Genomic DNA, 21,875 nt, shown 5'->3' with positions numbered 1-21,875 from the left:
CGAATATACAAACATACATACAAAAGAAAATAAACGGTAGGTAAAGAAACTTTACGGTAAGCAGCGACTTGGCTCTGCCCCTGGCATTGCTGACGTCCATGAGCGACGGTAACCACTCTCCATCAGGTGGCCCGTATGCTCGTCTGCCTATACGGCAATAAAAAGAAAAAAAAAAGAAAAAAGAAAGAAAAAAAATTTTTTTCACTATAACAGTTGTTGGGACCCTGTTCAAATTTCCCTTGTTTTTTTTAATTTATTGCTTTGATTATAGAAAGAGCTCACGGCTCACATCGTATTAAGCGGTTATCCGAGATCAAAGACATGACGACGTCAACGCGCTTCCCATCGTCTCTATTGTGTTGTCTAAATCGATTATTTCACGATTATTCTACTACATATGCCATAAGTGCTCGTCCGACCGATAGTTTTCTAAGTCCACGCCTTGCTCTTTGATGTCTGTCGATTATAATTGAATATGCAATTTCGAAAAGGGCACATGTCGCATATTTTGTCAAATATGTTTTTTCATATACATGTAGTTTTGAAGCTTACCTACACCCATTTTATAATAATTCCAGTAATTTACAATTGCTAATTAACACTAAAATATATCTCAAAAGTTAATATTTTAAATTTTACACTGCTTTAGAAAATAATCTGTTTTTTTTTCATTTCCTGAACATTTTACATTTTCAGAGATGTGCCCTTTTCGAAATTGCATATTCAATTATTTACTGACGTCACAAGCGACGAGACAGCGTGAACTTGAAAACGTTCTAGTGAAGCCGACGTCATTATCTATGGTAGCACAGAGTAAACAAATTTTGTGGCGAATGTAAAAATTCCCTGAACGAAATAAAAACCCGGTTATGTTTTACCTTACACGAGGCAGTGTTTTTTTTTCAAACAAAAATAGGTCGCTGCGCCCCAAGGTTTCCCACCCTCCCCTATTTTTTTTTGTGTCGATGCTCGAGAATAGTTAAATTCACACGTGCACACGGTATCGATGGGGGAAGGGAGGAAGAGAGGGGGGTCTTGGCACGAAAAATCAATTTTTTAAATAACGGTATCCGCCCATACCCTCGGGGGCATCGCCGGATGTTCTCTTCACAAAACTCTTTAGATATCACGGGCATAGATTTAAAACTTGTATCGGAAAGTCATATAATTACATTAATTTACTGGTGGTAGGACGTCTTCTGAGCCCGCACCGATAGGTACCACCACCATGCCTATTTCTGCCGTGAAGCAGTAACGCGTTTCGGTTTCAAGGGCCGTTGTAACTATACTAAGATCTTAGAACTCACATCTCAAGGTAGGTGGCGACTTTTACGTTGCAGATGTCTCTGGGCTCCGTTAACCACTTAACACTAATTGGACCGTGAGCTCGTTCATCCATCTAAGCAATAAAAATTAAAAAAAAAATGTCAATCGGTGGTGGTAAACAAAGAAAATAATTTAAAAACGGTCCTCTAAAACTTCTATAACATTAATTGATTAGTCTTTAATTTTAATACACAAATATCACAAAAAATCACGTGTCAAGGCGAGGCGGTCTAGATCCGAATTCTAGACAGTTAAATTAAGGAAAATCTTGTAGTCTAAGCTCGAACCGGCAACGTCCTCCGGTACCAGGACCCTAGCTTCAGTGGGAGGTAAGGAGGCTGGTGGACCTTACCTTTCCCGCACTCCGAGCAGACCTTGTCCTTCTCCATATGCGTCATGCTATGCAGCTTCAGATGATCTTTACGTTTGTACGTCTTGTTGCAGATGAGGCATATGAACGGCCTCTCTCCGGTTCCGATTTTGATGTAATTCTTTTCGAATATCGCATTAAAGTTTTCCTCCTTGATTTTAACAGTGGGCTGATCGTAGTTATCCTAAAAAAAACCTTCGTTTGGTAATTTAAAAAATATTTCTAGACTAGATGACCCGGCAGACTTCGTAGTGCCTCAATCGATAAATAAAAGACCTAAACTGTTGTATAAAATAAACTTAAAACAAACAAAAGGAATTCGTCCGACGGAGGACACATCAAAGGGAAAACAAAATTATTATTTTTATTTAATTCCGAGCATTTTCATATTTGTCTACCTTTTAAACCTTCTCTGGACTTCCACAAATAATTCAAGACCAAAATTAGCCAAATCGGTTCAGCCGTTCTCGAGTTTTAGCGAGACTAACGAACAGCAATTCATTTTTATATATATAGAAGAAGAAGAAGAAGAAGAAGAAGAAGATAGAAGATAGAAGAAGAAGATAGATTGTTTGTTGTATAACTTTACTATACATTGCTCCCCGAACTTACATTACATTAATTACTCGATCGCGGTTTTCGTGACAAGAATAACTCGCTAAATTCACGTCTTCGTTTCTGGGATTTCGGGAAAGTTTTTCTTACTGGTATTATTAGTATGAACGTCCAAATACTTAAGAAATAATTAATGATTGTACCGGTTACAAACTGTTAAAATCGATTTTAATTAAATTATAACAATGATAATTGTATTTTATATATAGTATTTATCTATTTTTAATGTCTATTTGTGAGAAATATTAAGGAAGGAAATATCTCAAATAATCACATTTATAAACGACAAACTGCACGCCAATCATCATAACGTAAGATTTCTTATGCGTTTGAACATGTACCTACGGTTAGTTATCTTGTCAGTTATTTTAGCCCCAAATGACGTCACAGGCAATGAAGTTGTGACGTTTCAAGGCACGAAAGTTTACACGTGGAGTTTTTTTTACAGCACACTAGCTGACCCGGCAGACTTCGTAGTGCCTCAATCGAAAAATAAGTCCTAAGCTTTTGCATAAAATAAACTTAAAACAAACAAAAAGGATCCGACCGACGGGGGGGGGGACACATCAAAGGGAAAACAAAATTATTATTTTTATTTAATTCCGAGCATTTTCATATTTGTCTACCTTTTAAACCTTTGGATTTCCACAAATAATTCAAGAGCAAAATTAGCCAAATCGGTCCAGCCGTTCTTGAGTTTTAGCGAGACTAACGAACAGAAATTAATTTATATATATATATATACATATATAGATTTACCCACTTCGCTAAGACTCACCCGGATTTCTATTTCAACGTTATCATCGTCCAGCATTTCCATGGCCTCCTGTTTGATTTTCAACATTTGCTCGCTTATATACAATTTGTTCGCTAAGTTTTTGTTGTGCGTCTGCATGTGTTTCTGTAGGTGGTCCTTCCGGTAGAACGCTGAAAGCGGTGAACCATCTTTAGGTGTTCGTGGCTAACGGCTGAACATCAAATGAATCAACAGGAAAATAGTATATCGACGCTTGAAAGGCAAACGTGACTAAGCGACAATAACTACTTTGTACATAAATGATAGGCAATAACCATATTCGATGCGCAAAAAAATATATATTTCTAGGTCTATGAAAATCATTTCAATCCTACAGCTAGATTCGTTAAAATATATGATTTTTTTCAGGTATTTCAACTTTAAATTAGTCTACTGTAAAGTTCACACATTGTCACTTAGTCACGTTTGCCTTCAAGCGTCGATACGTAGATTTAATACAATTGTTCCGCCGAAAATGAGAACAAAACCCGTAAAGTCTGAGGTTACAGCGATTTTATGAATAAATTGAAAAAAATTAACTCTGGGTATTAGTCAGTTGTTAATTGTATGACAATAATATATTATATACATATACTGTGGCGTCACTATAATAAATTATATCGAGGAGTGAAAGGGCATTTGGTTTAAGCGATATTTTAGCAACTTTACAGGAGAGCCATTTAAAGTTTAAAATTTGGAAAAATCTATCTATCTATATGTATAAAAATGACTACCTAGTATCATAATAAAAAACCTCTTCAGCTATTTCAATGGGGCAAACTTAAATCAAGTTCAATTAAAAACATCGAATTATTGATGCTAATACCAAATAAAAAGGCCCTTTATTTACAAATGTCGCGTATTAAGCGAAATGTCGCTTAAACCAAATAGTCAATCTTGAATTTTGAAGTCGTCGTGGCCTAAAGGATAGGACGTCCGGTGCATTCGCATATAGCGATGCAACGGTGTTCGAATCCCGCAGGCGGGTACCAATTTTTCTAATGAAATACAAAACGTACTTAACAATTGTTCACGATTGACTTCCACGGTGAAGGAATAACATCGTGTAATAAAAATAAAACCCGCAAAATTATAATTTGCGTAATTACTGGTGGTAAGACCTCTTGTGAGTCCGCACGGGTAGGTATCGCCACCCTGCCTATTTCTGCCGTGAAGCAGTAATGTGTTTCGGTTTGAAGGGTGGGGCAGCCATTGTAACTACATATACTGAGACTTCAGAACTTATATCTCAATGTAGGTGGCGCATTTACGTTGTAGATGTCTATGGGTTCCAGTAACCGCTTAACACCAGGTGGGCTGTGAGCTCTTCCACACATATAGGCAATAAAAAAAAACCTTTTCATCCCTCGATATGATCTAATATTATTAAAAGTTTAATTCGTCACAAGCATTATCAGACACACGGGTTCGTACCAACATATATTATACCTAATTTTGCTGCGAATTAATCAGACATTCCGGTCTAATATACAGCACGGTAATACAATACAAGGGAGACTTCAAATTGTGTGTTAAGTGGTCACTGGAGCCCATAGACATCCACAACGTAAATGCGCCACCCACCTTGAGATACAAAGTTCTAAGGTCTCAAGTATAGTTACATAATGCGATAAAGCATTAAGAGAAATTTATCTGCAATACCAAATTCATTCGCGTTTAATCAAACGATTATGATTCGTTTTAGTCATTTTAATACTGATTCTTTATTTATTTTTTAATACGCTTTTATTAGCTTCAGACGTATGTAAGTTAGTATGTAACGGAATCTTTGAACATGATTTTGAACCCCTGCAAAACGTCGGATTAACTCGAAATTTGGTATACTTATTAAGGACCGATGACAATGCAATATTTAAAAAAAAATGTAAAAGAAGATATTTCAAAAATTGAAATTCAACTAAAAAATAAATAGTAGTTTAAAAAAAACTAACAAAATACGCTTTCATAGAAAAAGCAACTAAAAAATAGAAAATAAATTTTAATTAAAAATAGTGTAAGTAAACAACAATGGGCTGAGAGATAGAAATGGTGTCCTATCCTCAATACCGTCTTTACCATAAGGGCACACGGGGCCCGTGCCCAGGGCCCCCATTCTCAGGGGGCCCCGAAAGACCGACAATTTCTCTCACACGTTTATTCTCAAAACATTTTTGTCGGGCACATTACACGTTTTTCACAAATCAGTAATCAGAAGGTATTTATGCCTATAATAGAAGATTTTGCTCAACAGAAATCCCGAAAGAAACCGTTATCGAAATCGTAACCAAAAACCAGTCTAATTCTATTATCTAATATCATCAATTCTAAATCAATCAATTCTAATATCATTAATGACATATTATATTATACTGTATTTGATTATGTATAATAAATGGTCATACTAAGTATTTTTTAAAAATTATAATTCGCTTTTTTTACTTTCCAAAAGGGCCTCAAATTCTTGTGTGCCCAAGGGCCCCATCCTAGTTTAAGACGTCCCTGCCTATCCTCGTTAGTCGATTCAGAACAATTTGTAAATGTTTTTTTTATATAAAATAAATAATATTTGCGTATGGCTCGCGAGCTGCAGTTTCACCGGTATTGCACCGGATGCTAAATATGTAGAAATTATAGACAAGATATCATATTATTATATTTGTTTGTTCAGTAGTTTATATTCCGTCGTTAGCAAGATATGACGTCAAAGCTTACGCGCCTCTATAGCATTTATACGAACTTTCACTTTTCTTGTGAGGGACAAAACTCTTTCAATGCTTCATAACCTACGAAATACTTTCGAAGTATATATTTTTATAACTTATGACAGCGTAACTGACGTAATATTTTTTTTAAATAATTACGTGAGCGTTGGTGACGTAACAATGGCCACTCACATTTATAGTACAAAAGGGGGACAGGTAGTTTGTTCATGAATTCTCTTGATAGTAAACCAATAATGTTAACATTAAGGAAACAGCTAACTTTCACTAATATTAGTAAGTAAATAGTAGTATTGCGCCAATATAGAAGACATTTTATTCAATTCAATTCAAATTATTGCCAGAGACATGGTACATAAATAAATATATTATAAAATTTTAACATTCCAGCATGTTCTTACTTGAATAAAAAGTGTGTAAATATAAAATAAATATAAAATTCATAGATTATATAATAGTTATAAAGAATTTAATTACATTCATAATCCATTAAAATCATAAAATAATGGATCTAATAACATTTACTAAATATTATCATTTAAAATATATCGGTTTTAATTTAATTAATATATTGGTATCCCTATCGCTTATATAGCGTGTATAGGGACATGTACTAGAGCCACTATGATTATTATGAAAACTGATTTTCAATTTAGTATGGTAAGCCCGCATCCGTGCACAAACTACCGCGAGCGGCTAACCACAATGTTCGCAAGTTTGTATAGACCAGTGGTACGCAGACTCGGGATCGCGATCCCTGTGGGGGCCGCCATGTTCTTGGGGTTCGCCACTTTAAAATGTTTTTGTTCGATATAGCCGTCTCCTGTCCCCTATTTAGGGATCACTAAAAATCTTTTCTCTATTATTTTTTTAACCTATGCTTGATAACCTTGAGTGGCTATTTCAGCTTCGCCCTAACGTGTGGATGAGCTTACGGGGCTCAAACCGGAAGCGTTGCCAACACTGGCCCTAGCAAGAGCAGTGCTTCGCAGAATCTACTACCGGATCGGAAACGCGACCCACTGAGGTGATCCGGCGAGAAGTGGGCTGTTTCTATGGGTAATTTTCACTACTGAAGTGATCATATTTAAAAATTACGCACCAATGATACGACTTTTTTTTAAGCTATTTTAAAACCTGGTAACTAAGACCTTTAAGTCATGTCTTATTTTAATTTATATTCTTATTTTTATGAAAAATGATAATATGGAGTGAAATGAAATGAAATGAAGATGATAAATTTGAGACGTTATCAACTGGGATGAAATATAATCTCAGTAAAATGGTGGTCATTTACTAAGATTTTTTCAATGACTTTTTGGAGGATCCCGAGAAGTTACGATCAGCGGCTTTGTTTCATTTTCCCACATTTGTGCACTTTCACAGATACTAAACAGTTAATAAACCACCGTTATTACACATTTAAACCTGAAGATAGATTAAATAGACAAAATAAAACAAATCACACAACTTCACTCCTCGCGTTCCCGCCAAAAAGTCCAATGATATGACTATGATATATATGATACCAGACTATGCAGTAATGGTAGTGCCGTCCCTAATGTACGTTCTTTCTAAGCCACAACACTGACAAATCTCGAGCACATTAGAATAATGTAGATCAACCTACGCGCATAGTCACACTTAAGCTAAAGGCACGATTTTCAAGATTCTTCGCATGCTGAATCACCTAGTCATGATTCTCGGCTATCCATATTCATCAAAACTGGTCATGTCTATTTAATTTGCTTTCGACTTATTGTCTTTTATAAACACACAAAAAAGAAAATGAATAAAATATGTGGTATTTTTATCTTTTTAGTATTTGAAAACCTTAATTTTAATGTAAATGTTTATTATGACAAAACGCAAATCATGTATTAAAGAATCAAAATGAATGAAGTTAAAGAAACAAAAAAAAAACTGAAAACTCCCTCCTTATAGTACGTTGTAATGTATATGCATACTACAGTATGCTTAGTGCGAGTTTTTTAACGTACTCGATATCGTAAAAGTTAACTCAAACTTGTATGGAATTGGAACGCTTGCCTACGTTTGGCGCTAGGGGCGCTGTTCCAACTGCATACAATTTTAAGTTAACTTTTACGCTATCGAGAACGTTCAAAAACTCGCACTAAGCACACTGGATATAATAATATAACGCGGAGAGGGTTAACGTCAGGCAAGAGGCCGGCCGGTCGTAAAACTCATGCCAAATCCCTATGCAGCATGATAAGACATGCCGAGTCGACCCCACATTATGTGGGATAACGGCAAGAAGAAGGTCGTATCCATACAGTGGTATGTAAAACTAGAAAATAAACGAAATGAATGGAATCGTTTCAATTCACTGAGAAATATAATGATAGTTATAAAATAACTGATTAAAGTTGCCGAATCAGTCAGACTAACAACTCGGCTGTCCAGCCTTTATTGTTAAATAACGACGTAAACTGTTTGCAAACTCCATACAGTACCCGGCAATAAATACTGCACTTCGACACTACTTATGTGAGTTTGTCAGTCGTCGTTCAAGTGCGGTAGTGTGCCGTTCTAATTGATACCGGAGTTCTAGTGTTTCGTTTTCGCAGAAATTAGCCGATTATCTCTATGCAAAAGTCGATGTGCAATATTAACGCCCGGTACTGTACTGATTTTCTGGCTCATCATTAATGCGTCTTGTGTAGTTGTACATCGCCATCTTATATTTAATCCTTTCTGTTCCCCGTTATCCACTCATTCGTATTTCACCCTTACGTGTATTTGGTATGCTTTTTATTATGTAAAAATACTCACATTTTTTACACACAAAGCACTCTTGGCTCTTGTTGCCGGTATGTGTAGCGAAATGTATGTTCAAATGTTCTTTTCTTTTGAATCCTTTCCCGCATTCAGGACAAACGTGAGGTCTTATTTCCATGTGCTCGAGCGTGTGTCTCTCTAAATGTTCTTTGCGTTTTAACCTAAAAAAAATTACTAATTGAAAAAGGGCGAATATTGTATCAAACTATATTAACTATATTGTATTGTATAGAAAACAGACTATTCACTTATGATATTCCACACTGACAGCGTACGCCCGTTAACGGAAGGGTCATTACTAGACGAAAAAGATACAAAAATAAATATACATTTATCCAATTCTTTGTTTATCAAGAATAGAGTACGTCAGGCTGGCGACTGGTCGTAAAAGAGTAAATGAAGATCATCTACAGCACGGGTAGACCCGACCATTGCACAAATTTATGCCGCATAGCAGTCTTGATGTCCGGTTTGAAGTCTTGGACTGTTGTTAACAACACATCTGCCTTTAATAAACTTCAATCTATTTGTATAATATTTTACTTTAATCGTCCAATATTGTTCATTGTTGACGATGACTGTTTCCGATCAGAGCTGCGTTATCGTTAGAAAAAAAACCAAACAAATCAAAAACGCACCCAGTTCCGCAAATCCCGCACAGATATCTGTATTGCTTGTTATGCACTAGCAAATGTTTCTCCAACGCCTTCTTAGTGTTGGCCTTGTACGTACAATAAACGCAACCAAACTGGAAACTACCGTTGTTCCCTTTTATTATTATAGCTAATTTGTTCCGGGTCATCAAACTCTTTTTTATTTCGTATTCCATTGATGTATCTGAAATAGGATTAAAGCTGAGAACGAATTGACTAATTTACAGGTAACCTTCATAAATTTACAGGCTAATCTTCCATTAGCCTAACTAAGCGAACGAATTATCGTCTTTTCTGTGTGCTTAGTGCGAGTATTTTAACGATCTCGATAGCGTAAAAGTTAACTCATATTTGTATGGAATGGGATCGTTTGCGTACGTTTGCCGCTAGGGGCGCTATTACACCTGCATACAAATTTGGCGTAACTTTTACGCTATCGAGAACGTTAAGAAACTCGCACTAAGCACACAGGTCCTAAAACGTTCATTCTGGTTTTTATTTATTACAGAAATGAAGATGCTGCGGTGGATGTGTGGCGTTACGCGAATAGATCGCATTCGTCATGACTACATCCGCGGTAGCGTTATAGTTCGTGACGTAGTAGATAAGCTGCAGGAAAGTCGTCTCTTACGATTTTTTTTTTTTTTTTTTATTTGGTGTTCAAGAAATATACAAAAGATTCAACATTGTCTCTCTCATTTCGCTCAGGTACCAGAAATAAAGTACATAAATTATCTTGTTCAAACCAATGCTTTTACTAACTATTGTCATAATTGTTTTAACTGGTTTTTATTGTTATTATACTTGTTCTTTTAATTTGAAATTTCAACGCGATACGATACAAAGTGTGAGTAGAGGGAACATCTTTTTAGGCTCCGGTCTATTATTGACTAAAATAAAATTCATTTCAATACCTATTGTGAATTCTGCATCAATAAAAGATCTCTTTTTTTTATTGCTTAGATGGGTGGACGACCTCACAGCCCACCTGGTGTTAAGTGGTTACTGCAGCCCATAGACATCTACAACGTAAATGCGCCACCCACCTTGAGATATAAGTTCTAAGGTCTCAAGTATAGCTCAACGGTTGCCCTACCCTTCAAACCGAAATTGATTACTGCTTCACGGCAGAAATAGGCAGGGTGGTGGTACCTACCCGCGCGGACTCACAAGAGGTCCTACCATCAGATAAACACAATCATAATAACTCTTTAAACATAATCGATGTTACTATATTATGCTTACGTACACTGATCATTTTTTTGGGAATTTCGTTAAAATAATGAGCTTAGAGCGAAAGCTAAATAGTTCTTTGAAACATAGGTACGATTGTAATCTAGTGGTGGTGATTTTTATAAAAACCTATGAAGCCATCTTTTCTAAAGTATATTATGAAAGAGAAGAATCTCTTGCGGCCCGCGGGTTCCCCCTCAATCGGGGCGACCATTGGTGACGTGCGACAAACCGACAAACTTTACGTAATAAATATTGTATTTTTTTGTCATTCGGCTATTGAACCCTAAAAAGGGAGGATATCAAACCCGTATTTACTGCTACTCGGTACTGCTTCGTAAACAGTCGACGTCGCCCTAAACACGTCATTACGGATCCTCCCGATCCATTAACGGTGCTTTTAGGTACCTCAAGCACCGGTTACCGTCCTCGCCGATCCCGTCACTTGCGACGAAGGGCTCGACGAGTAAATTAACCCACAGACACAGCCCACTGAGTTTCTTGCCAGATTTTCTCAGCGGCGGTAAATTCTGCGAAGCACTGTTCTTGCTAGGGCCAGCGTTAGCAACACTTCCGGTTTAAGCCCCGTGAGCTCACCTACACGTTAGGGTGAAGCTGAAATAGCCTCTCAGGCTATAGGTAAGGATAAAAAAAGGTACTGCTTTACCGGGACAATGGCGCAAGAAGGTATGGCGACTGTCGACCAGCCGTAAGAATATTAAGGTATTACTAGTGGTCCCGTAGTAGTCGAAATTCGACTAGAATTCATTGAAATTATAAGTTTGGACATTATTATGGTTATATTGTCTATAGACAAATAATATTAAAGATAAACAATATTAACCAATAAACAATGTTATTATGTGTGTGTGTCAAATACATGGTAGTGTGTACTTTTTTTTAATGGATTTAATGTATAATTAATGCATAATTAAAAAAGCAGCATTCTGTACTCCTTCTCTATATTCTCTAAAAGTGTGGGAAATTTCATACTCCTCCGTCCGCGCAATTTTCGTAAAAAGGGGTACAAAGATTCTGCTTCACGTATTAATATATAGATTAGTAATTTGCATAGTAAGAACCAGTAAACCAGTACTAGAATTTACTGGATGTAACGAAATTATGTCATAATACAAACTAAGATTGAATTTCAAAATTAATCGGAATATTTATGGTACTTTTAAAACAGACGTGATATCTGAGGTATAATGGTGGGCGTTAACAATAGTTCGTTAAAATCACAACGAGAATGACCAGAATGAGACCGCCCACGAAATTATAGGAGTAACAGTATACTATTTTTTACACAAAAGCACCTGCGTTACTTTGGACTGGAAATGCCAGTTGGGGAAGTTGGTCAGCGACATAAAACTCAAAACAAAACCAGCTGTCAACAATTCGGCAATTTATAAATTTCGCGTATTTCACTAGATCACAATATGGTTTATGGTACATGTTTCAATGTGACCTTCACAGTGGTATGTATATGTTAGATGATTCCCAAGATTATTACTGGTGGTAGGACCTCTTGTGAGTCCGCACGGGTAGGTACCACCACCACGCCTATTGCTGCCGTGAAGCAGTAATGCGTTTCGGTTTGTAGGGTGGAGCAACCGTTGTAACTATACTGAGACCTTAGAACTTATATCTCAAGGTGGGTTACGCATTTACGTTCTAGATGTCTATGGGCTCCAGTAACCACTTAACACCGGGCGGGTTGCGAGCTCATCCATCCATCTAAGCAATAAAAAAAAGAAGAAAAAATATGTCTCTCCGAAAATCGTGCCAACTTAGTATTTATGTGTCTATCAACGTGCACCCTATCTATTAGCCTATGTAGGTTAGTGAGCGATCTATGTATATATTACATGCGGTGTTTTATCGGTGCGTATTCTTTATATAAATAAAAATGAATGTTTGTATGTTTGAAGTTATATTGCGTTCCTAAGTCATTTTAATCCGATTGTGATGAAACATGGTACAATTGTTTTAGTATTCATTCAGGGAAGGTTTCTGTGAGGGCAGTAGACTGAAGTAATCGATCGTTTTTATAAAAGTACCGATAGTCACATCGGAGCGACCAACGGTTTCAGTAAGTAGCCAGAAAAGTTACTGACTTCTACAGATTATAATTTTTTCAGTTAACTTTGCAGAGGGAGTTTTTTCTGTTGGACATTTAAGATGATTTTGGACTAGCACGTGTTCGTTTAAAACTGTATGCGTTGTTTTTACAAACGTACCTAATGTATGCTATGTTCAATCTTATCTGATCGAATTTATTATTATGTAATTGTATTTTATATACTTCGCCGAGTTCAAGTTCACGCGGCATTGATCCTATTGTCGGCAATTAACCTAAGTTTTTTTACATAGTACATATTTACATCATAATATAAGTAGCGTACGAGACGTTTCAGCATATGGGTATATATTTTTCGCGATGTCATTGTAAGGCGCGGTCGAGAATAACTAATTAATATTTAAAAAAAAGCTACTTCGATTGTGGATATTCGCGTATCGATTAAGTCTACTAATATGTACGTATATTATTGTATATATTTCGTATTTTATGAATATTTAGTAGGACACCGTGTCCGATATAATTGATGATCAATAAAATCGTACTATTTACCAAACAGCTTACTGGACAAAGGTTTGTCTTTGAATATACCGATGGACATTAATTACGAATTATACCAAACATTCCCTTTATTCAATATCTTTCGCATTTAATAAATTTATTCAAGACTACGAGTATATTTTAAATGCATTGCCGATGTCAAGAACGAGTGACTTTTGATAATTAGAACGACCTTAATACTTGACCTGCGATTCTAGAATTTAGTATTTATATTTCACATTAAAACTCTTTACGCGTTCATGGCATAGTGCAAACGATATCTTGTGCTCGCTCCTTCAAAAAGTCACAGTTTCGTGTCGAGTCAAACACCACTGCATATTTAAAAAAAAAAAACACTCTATATGTTTCAGTTTTTGATAAGTCATATAAACTTACATACGCTATGTCCCTCAATGCGCAGTCAGCGGGATGTTAATAATGAATTAAAATCACTATTAAAATGAGAAACGGAAACTTTAAAGCCTGTCTAATCGTCTGTCAGTGTAAAATAAATAAATAACAAATTAAGACTTGGACCTAACGATTCAAGGATTAAGGCGGAAACTCGAATGTTTTTTTTTTAAATGTATGTAAATCAGTATATTTAAATAAAACTGAAATGCTAAGTTCACTTACCGTCGCTATTATCGTCCATGCTCCGTACTAAACTTTGTTGTTGCGTCCCTAAAATTGAAAAATTAAATTTTATAACGTACGCACACACTACCGTTAGAAGGGCTGAATATAACAAAATGAACTTGAAATAGTAATCCCTGTTCCGACCGTCAACCCGAGTTAACCAAGGACCCCTCCGCCGCGTTAGGGGCGCCTACCCTTTGTCTGCCCATACATCCCCTACAGAAGGGAGGGGGACCCCACTAATACGATAGGAGGGGTAGCGATAGCGTGCCGCAGCCTACATGTACACAAAAACTTTTACCTGGCGAACCGTGCTATGCCCAATATGAATTATATACATTAGGAATTACAATTTTATTAAAAATATTAACTACTTGTAACATATTTTACTTTTGTATTCATGTCAACTTTGGCGCCAAATTTTTGAAAACAAAACTCCGGATTTGTTGTGTTACTTTCTGGTAAAAAAAATGAACACTTCACACGTCTTTTAAATCGTATTTTATCTAAGCCATGCAAGCAATAGTTAAATAAATTGAACTTAACTTACCATGATTAGCGTGATAACATAAACAACATGAAACAGAAACACATAAATTACTACAAATCAGTCAAAACACCAAACAAATTATTAAAAAACTAAGAACGAGAACGAGAGTAAGTACAACGTGAACGAGAATGGTTTTGAGAGTTTTAAAACGTCAAATCAACAATGGAATGTCAAAATAGTGTTGCCAAGAATTCAATACATTTCAACCCATTAATGCTGGTTTGGATTTGAAGAATGAAGCAGAAAGAGTAGAATATAATATATTACTTAAGACTTTGATCTAATATGTCGAGATGATTGCGGCATATTTAATATGGTCCCCTTACTAATGGTCGCTAGCCTAAGGGGTATTCCAATTCTGCGTTACTTTAATAGATTTAAAGAGTTCTTGGGTAAGATGCCTATATTATTTTATTTGACTATTTTCCCAGCCTAATTGCTGGTAGATCAAGAGGCTATTCAAGCTCACTGAAAAAATTCGTTAACACCTATCCTAGCCACAGCAGTGCTTCGCTGAATTGACTACCGGATCGAAATCATGACCCACTGAGAAAATCCGGTGCGAAACTTAGTGGGTGATATTTATAATAACAACTGGTGGGATGTGAGCTTTTTTGCCCACTTACACAGAAAAGTAAAAAACAAACAAATAAACATTGTCACAGTTGCATTAAATCAAATTATGTATTTGTTTTATTGTGTAAAATATCAATATTCACTCAAATACTAAAATGTATCGAGCAGAATTGCACTCTTATTGACAAGTTGTAACGTTTTTCTAGTACCTCAAATTCTTATTTCATAAAGATGATATAAATTCACCTCATCACCTTTTGTAAGGTTTGCGGGACTTGAAATAATATTAGCTATTCCTTCAGTGTGCACAATACTCTTTGATAGACTAAAACGGATGTCAATAAGTGCCCTAAAAGAATTAAATTAAGATGGTATTACTGATCTAGAATACCGTTCTAACATTCTAAAGATGGAACAATATAACATCGAAAACACCACTTCGCACTATAAAGACTGTGCGCTCATCTAGTGTACCATAGATAATACACTTAATTTTAAAATAGTGTACTAGAAATAGTAAATCTCTTAAAATTATATAAAAAAAAACATCAAACAATACTCTATTCTTGGTGATAGTCCGGTCATCGTTCTCATCGAACCCGTCGCTTGCGACGAAGAGCTCGACGAGTAAATTAACCCTCAGACACAGCCTACTGAGTTTCTTGCCGGATCTTCTCAGTCGTCGAACATCGTCGGGTTTGAGCCCCGTGAGCTCACCTACTTTTAAGGTTACGCTGAAATAGCCTCTCAAGGCTTTCAGCTAGGTAGGAAAAAAGTGTTTCCCTAAGTTGCTTATCACTAGTCCTGTACTATATATGCATTACCTACTATAATCTATGTTCGGTGCATTCGTGTTGAGCAATGCACCGGTGTTCGAATCTCAGGCGGGTACCAATTTTTCTAATGAAATACGTACTCAACAAATGTTCACGATTAACTTCCACGGTGTAGGAATAACATCGTGTAATAAATATCAAATCCGCAAAATTATAATTTGCGTAATTACTGGTGGTAGGTGCTTTTGTGAGTCCGCACGGATAAGTTTAGTACCACCATCCTGCCTATTTCTGCCGTGAAGCAGTAATGCGTTTCGGTTTGAAGGGTGGGGCAGCCGTTGTAGAACTTATATCTCAAGGTGGGTGGCGCATTTACGTTGTAGATATCTATGGGCTCCAGTAACCACTTACCACCAGGTGGGCTGTGAGCTCGTCCATCCATCTAAGCAATAAATAAAAAACAACAATAGACTTTTTGGCGGGAACGCGTACTTGGAAATACGCATATTGGAAAACGGCCATTGTCTATTTAGTGTTTCGTCAGGTTTAAATGTGTAATAACGGTTGTTTATTAACTGTTTAATATCTGTGAATGTGCACAAATGTGGAAAAATGAAACAAATCCGCTGGACGTAGCTTCTCGGGATCTTCCAAAAAGTCCACTGAAAAAATCTCAGTAAATCATTTTACTGAGATTATATTTCATCCCATATCATCTCATCTCATTTCATTTAATTTCATCCCAGTTGATTAATGTTTCAAATTAATCATCTTCATTTTATTTCATTTCACTCCTTAATATTTATTTTTAATAAAAATAAGAATATTTAATAAATTAAAATAAGACATGACCTAACAGTCTTAGTTACCAAGTCATAAAATCCTTTAAAAAAACATAATACATAGATTGACACGTGTTTTTGCTGTGGTTTTTTTTTCGTTTTTTAATTTCTCTTTGTGAATTCGTTGCCTGTTGCAGTAACGATGGGTTTAGATAAACTAGAAGATCTAGCTTTAAAACTATTTTCTATTGATGCCGTGAAATTTGGAGATTTTACTACTAAGACCGGCATCAAAACACCGGCCTATTTTGATTTGAGGGTTATTGTTAGTTATCCCGACATCATGGTAAGTCAAAATGCTGAAGAAAATAAATTATGTTTACGCTCCGTAAACGGTCTCCAGGCCTCTCGTACGATTAAATAAGACCATCTAATTATTATGGTTAAAAGCCCGATAACACAATAGTTCAAGAAAAATAATAAAAAGGTACCTCTTTTTTTTGTTGTTGTAGGAGCTTACCTCGAATATGTTGTACGATTTAGCCGTAAAAGACAGCCAATTTGATCATTTGTGTGGAGTTCCATATACTGCCTTGCCCATTGCTACACTACTAAGTATACAAGCGAAAAAACCTATGTTGATGAGAAGGAAAGAAACAAAATCTTATGGAACCAAAAAAAGCATTGAAGGTCATTTTAAAAAAGATGACACATGTCTCATCATCGAGGACGTCATAACATCTGGCTCAAGCATACTGGAAACAGTCAAAGATTTGAAAAATGAAGGGCTCGTAACTACAGAAGCTGCCATTATTTTAGACCGGGAGCAAGGTGGTAGGGAGAACTTAGCTAAAAATGGCATCCATGTAAAATCATTGTTCACAATGAGAACATTGATTGAAATACTTAAAAAACACAAGAAAATAACAGATGAAATTGTAGTTACAGTAAAAAATTACTTGAATGAAACAAAGGCTCCTGTTATAGGTAAAACTATTTTATTTTAATCTTTTTTACCAATGTTTGGAGCCTCGAGGGGCTATCCTAGCTTTAACAGATGTGTAGAGAGCTTATTGTGCTCTGCCTGGCAAATTTGCAAAGACTAGCCTTAGCAAGGGCAATGCCGTGCTGAATCTACCACTGGATCAGGATAGGGACCCACCGAGATGATCTGGCAAGAAACCCAGTGGGCTCTGTGATTGTAAGCAAGCATAAGTAAGCATAATCATTATAGATATCGATTAATTGTCAGGAGAGTGGCAGTGGCCAAAATAGAAAAAAAAAAGGTATTAAATAATCTTGCCTAATTACAAGTACCAAAGAATATTTGGACTTTAGGTCTACTGAGTAGTTTTAACCCGTTCAGTGAAAGATCTTAGCTTTGTCGTTACCCCCAAGGGGCACAGTTAAGGCACTGATACAAAGGACTTGTTTAACATCATTTGAAGAATGTAATGAAATTTGACAAAACTGATTTCTGGAACAGTGTTGTTCAAGATTAACATTGTAGAACTAAATTTTGTATTACTTTACAACTCAAATACTAAAATATCAAACTACATAAAGATGAAAATAAATGTTGATAAATCAATTATGCATAGTGCTCCCATTAACCCACAGAGATAATTTTGCTTTTCAGAAAAACTTATGGAACGTGTTATACTACCATATGAAAAAAGAATAGATTTTGCAACAAATCTTGTAGCCAGGCAACTATTCAACATTATGGCCACAAAGAAAACTAATTTATGTCTCTCAGCAGACCTCACCATGACTACTGGTATTTTAGATCTGCTAGAAAAAGTTGGAGAACACATTTGTATGGTCAAAACACATATAGACATAATTGATGATTTTAGAGATGACTTTGTTGTGAGGCTGAAACAGCTTGCTGACAGGTTTAATTTCCTTATACTTGAAGATAGGAAGTATGCTGACATCGGACACACTGTGTCATTGCAGTATTCAAAAGGACTGTACAAAATAGGTGAATGGGCAGACTGTGTTACAGTTCATTCTTTACCCGGTGAAGGCATATTGAAGGCACTGAATGGTTCAATGAATTGCATCACTAAGGGAGTGTTCTTGCTTGCTGAAATGAGTAGTGAGGTATGTTTTATTTATTTATTATTGCTTTGATAGATGGATGAGCTCACGACCCACCTGAATTTAAGTGGTTACTGGAGCCTATTGACATCTATAATGTAAATGCCAGCCACTTTGAGACATGAGTTATAAGGTCTCTCTTTTAACAGTACAACAGTACTCTTCAAACTGAAACGCATTACTGCAGATTATGGCAGAAATAGGCAGGGCCTGTGTGGTCTCACAAGACTTCCTACCACCAGTAATTACCCAAATTATTTCACGGGTTTGATTTTTTAACAGTCTTCCTGGAATACAAATAATTGTACCAAGTTCTATAAGATCTGAACGAAGGTTTAGGAATATATTTACATAGACAATACTTCAATCTAATTGCAAGATGGACAGTGGTTTTTTTGTTACTTAGAGATTACTGGTGGCCTAGACGTCTGGACGTATTTTTGTTCTGGTGACATGGTACTCTTAATAATTGCCGTCCGCACGTCTCGTAAAAATTCGCGTTGGCAGCGCTAATTCGCATTACTGGGTTTGTCGCTCGCCGTTCTTGACATTATCGGGAAATTTCCCCTGACAGGGTTGAACTGTTGCCCTTTTTCTTCTTTCTGTCCTATTACCCTCTACTGGGATGTAGGGTTTGAATCAAATGTAGACAAATCGGTTTAAAGTGACAAGAAAGCCAGTTTCCATATACAAGATATCAACTAATGGACATAATTGCAAAATCATCTCGTTTAATCCTTTATAATATCCAACTTTATACTATGTTTGGTTTAGAATCATAAAATTCTAAGCATTTAGAGTGATTATGTTATCTCCAAGGAAAAACAAACACTTTAAAGTTGCTGTGGCCTGCGAAATAGGACTCCCAATGCATTCGAATTAACTGATGCAACTTTGTCATCATTAGAATCCTGCAGGCAGATTCTTATTCTAATGAAATACATACTTAGCAAATGTTCATGAATTACTTTCATTGTGAACAAAAAATCAAACCTAAAAAAAACATTTGTGAAATTACTGGTTGTAGGTTGTCTTGTGAACTTGTACGGGTAGGTTACCACTGCCCAGCAATTTTACTATAAAACTAAGACTTAGAACTGGTGTCATTATCTCAAGGTGGGTGAAGGCATTTATTTGTTGATGTCTATGAGCTCTTCACGCCAGATAACACCAGGTGAGCAGGAGCTCGTCCACCCATATAAGTAATAAGTAAAAAAAATATAGGTTAAAAAACAAGCAGATCTAATTCTTACTCGAACAATGAGGTGACACAAAAAAAAACAATATAAAGAATAAATTTTTTAAATTACAAAATTTTACAGGGAAATCTTATAACACAACAATATAAACAGGAAACAGTCAGTATGGCATCCAAATATGCAAACATCATAACCGGATTTGTTTGTCAAAACAAGGACACCTTCCAAAACCCTGGCCTGATTCAATTAACTCCAGGAGTACAACTTGAATGCTCAAAAGACGATTTTGGCCAGATTTATAAAACACCTGAAAAAGTTGTGGTGGAAAATGGTGCCGACGTAATTGTTGTCGGAAGAGGTATCACAGCAGCAAAGAATCCAGAAGTTCAAGCTGTAGCTTATAAGGATGCGTTATGGAAATGTTATATTAAAAGAATATCTGGTAAATTAGAATGATTATCTTGTTCTAAAAACTCAGTTTAAGCATTGTTAAATAATTTCCTAAATGCCAATATTGTAAAAACTATATCTGTGATACAAAGTATCCACTAACTATGTGCTTTTTAAAAGCTGAATTGAAATCTTCCATAATTGGGTCCAATACAAGCATTCCGAATTTTGTGATAAGAATAAAATCTTCTTTCAAACTTTAACATTTGTGTTTTAACACCATATGTGTGTTATGCTAAAAATAGTCTTTCACATGAATATACTACTAAATTAAAATCTTTAGAAGTATTTAAAACAACTTTCACAGTTTAATTTTTTGTTTATCTAACACATGGGATCTGCTTAAAAGTGTATTAGAAATGCCTCTTATTTTGAAGTATGGAGAATAGAAGTAAGGAGTTAGGTAAAGAGTACCATCTCAGTGTATTCAAAATAGTTCACTGAAAGGGAGTCAATTAAGGTGGCGCCATAGCAGCAAATGGAAAGATTTTACAAAAAGCGCCAACTATTTTATTAGGATATTAAACTAAGTAGGACAGAAACGCTTCCTCCGTAAATAGTAATTAAAATAAACAGTTGAGATTTTAAATACTGGATATTTTTTAACTACACCAGCCACAAAAAATGTTTATATCATTTCTGTTTCTTACACTAGTGATATTTCGGTGAGTCTTCCAAGAAAAACTGCTGTTTATAGATGGACACTTCAACTTGTCCTCTATACAAGATGATCCTTCTTACTTCTACTATGCATATCCGATCGAATGATAAACAGTCGACGTCGCCCTAAACACGTCATTTCGGATCCTCCCGATCCACTAACTTTTATAAGTACCTCAAGCAACGGTCATCGTTCTCGTCGAAACCGTCGCTTGCGACGAAGGGCTCGACGAATAAATTGACCCATAGACACAGCCCACTGTGTTTCTCGCCGGATCTTCTCAGTGGGTCGCGTTTCCAATTCGGTGGTAAATTTTGCGAAGCACTGCTGTTGCTAAGGTTAGTGTTAGCAACATCGTCAAGTTTGAGTGTCGTGAGCTCACCTACTTGCTTGGTTCATAGACCTATATAGTAGGGACACGACATATTGTTCTATACGTACAATTGCTTATATAAATAGCACCCATTTTTAAGGCACACACATAAACATATATCTATCTCGTTCTTACTCAGCACTTTAACTCTCAAGAAAACAATATAACAGTATTTCAGTGCGTACATAAAATGAAACATGAATATACGTAAATGTCTCCGTCTCCGTCTAATGAGGCCGAAAATCCGCCATGTTTAGCGCGCCAAATGTCATTGTCACGTCAGTTTGGCCGTCTGTTTTGGGCCTACCCATAGACCTTTATAGTAGGGACACGACATATTGTTCTATACGTACAATTGTTTATATAAATAGCACCCATTTTGAAGGCACATACATAAACATATATCTATCTCGTTCTTACTCAGCACTTTAACTCGCAGGAAAACAATATAACAGTATTTCAGTGCGTACATAAAATGAAACATGAATATACGTAAATATCTCCGTCTCCGTCTAATGAGGCCGAAAATCCGCCATGCTTAGCGCGCCAAATGTCATTGTCACGTCAGTTCGAACGTCTGTTTTGGGTTGTACATTATTTATTGACTTTGATATCGATTTAATATGAT

At 36.1% G+C, this 21,875-nt stretch overlaps 2 protein-coding genes across 3 annotated transcripts in view; one reads left to right on the top strand and one right to left on the bottom strand.

Annotated features, from left to right (window-relative positions):
* LOC101740760 (zinc finger protein 484) overlaps positions 1–14,500 on the bottom strand; it is a 31,493-nt gene extending 16,993 nt beyond the window's left edge. Inside the window, exons 1-6 of one of the 2 annotated variants that reach the window (XM_062673292.1) lie at positions 14,325–14,500; positions 13,772–13,819; positions 9,268–9,466; positions 8,624–8,790; positions 3,090–3,238; positions 1,679–1,880 (exon numbers count right to left, since the gene is read on the bottom strand). In XM_062673292.1, the coding sequence (XP_062529276.1) occupies positions 1,679–1,880; positions 3,090–3,238; positions 8,624–8,790; positions 9,268–9,466; positions 13,772–13,790 (736 nt within the window). In that variant the 5' untranslated portion in view covers positions 13,791–13,819; positions 14,325–14,500. Of the gene's footprint in view, positions 1–1,678; positions 1,881–3,089; positions 3,239–8,623; positions 8,791–9,267; positions 9,467–13,771; positions 13,821–14,324 lie in introns of those variants that run through there. The other variant, XM_062673293.1, reaches the window with a different exon arrangement.
* Positions 14,501–16,610: 2,110 nt separating this feature from the next.
* On the top strand, positions 16,611–20,799 carry LOC692850 (uridine 5'-monophosphate synthase). Its single transcript, NM_001046695.1, is given in 4 exon segments — positions 16,611–16,804; positions 16,971–17,445; positions 18,098–18,567; positions 19,887–20,799. Coding segments are annotated over 4 exon segments (1,422 nt in total). The 5' UTR covers positions 16,611–16,660; the 3' UTR covers positions 20,220–20,799.
* Positions 20,800–21,875: the final 1,076 nt, after the last annotated feature.

The sequence above is a fragment of the Bombyx mori genome, chromosome 17 (assembly GCF_030269925.1).
Source record: "Bombyx mori chromosome 17, ASM3026992v2".
NCBI lineage: Eukaryota > Metazoa > Arthropoda > Insecta > Lepidoptera > Bombycidae > Bombyx > Bombyx mori.
The sequence above is the reverse complement of the archived record's forward strand: the minus strand, read 5'-3'. Positions and strand labels throughout refer to the sequence as shown.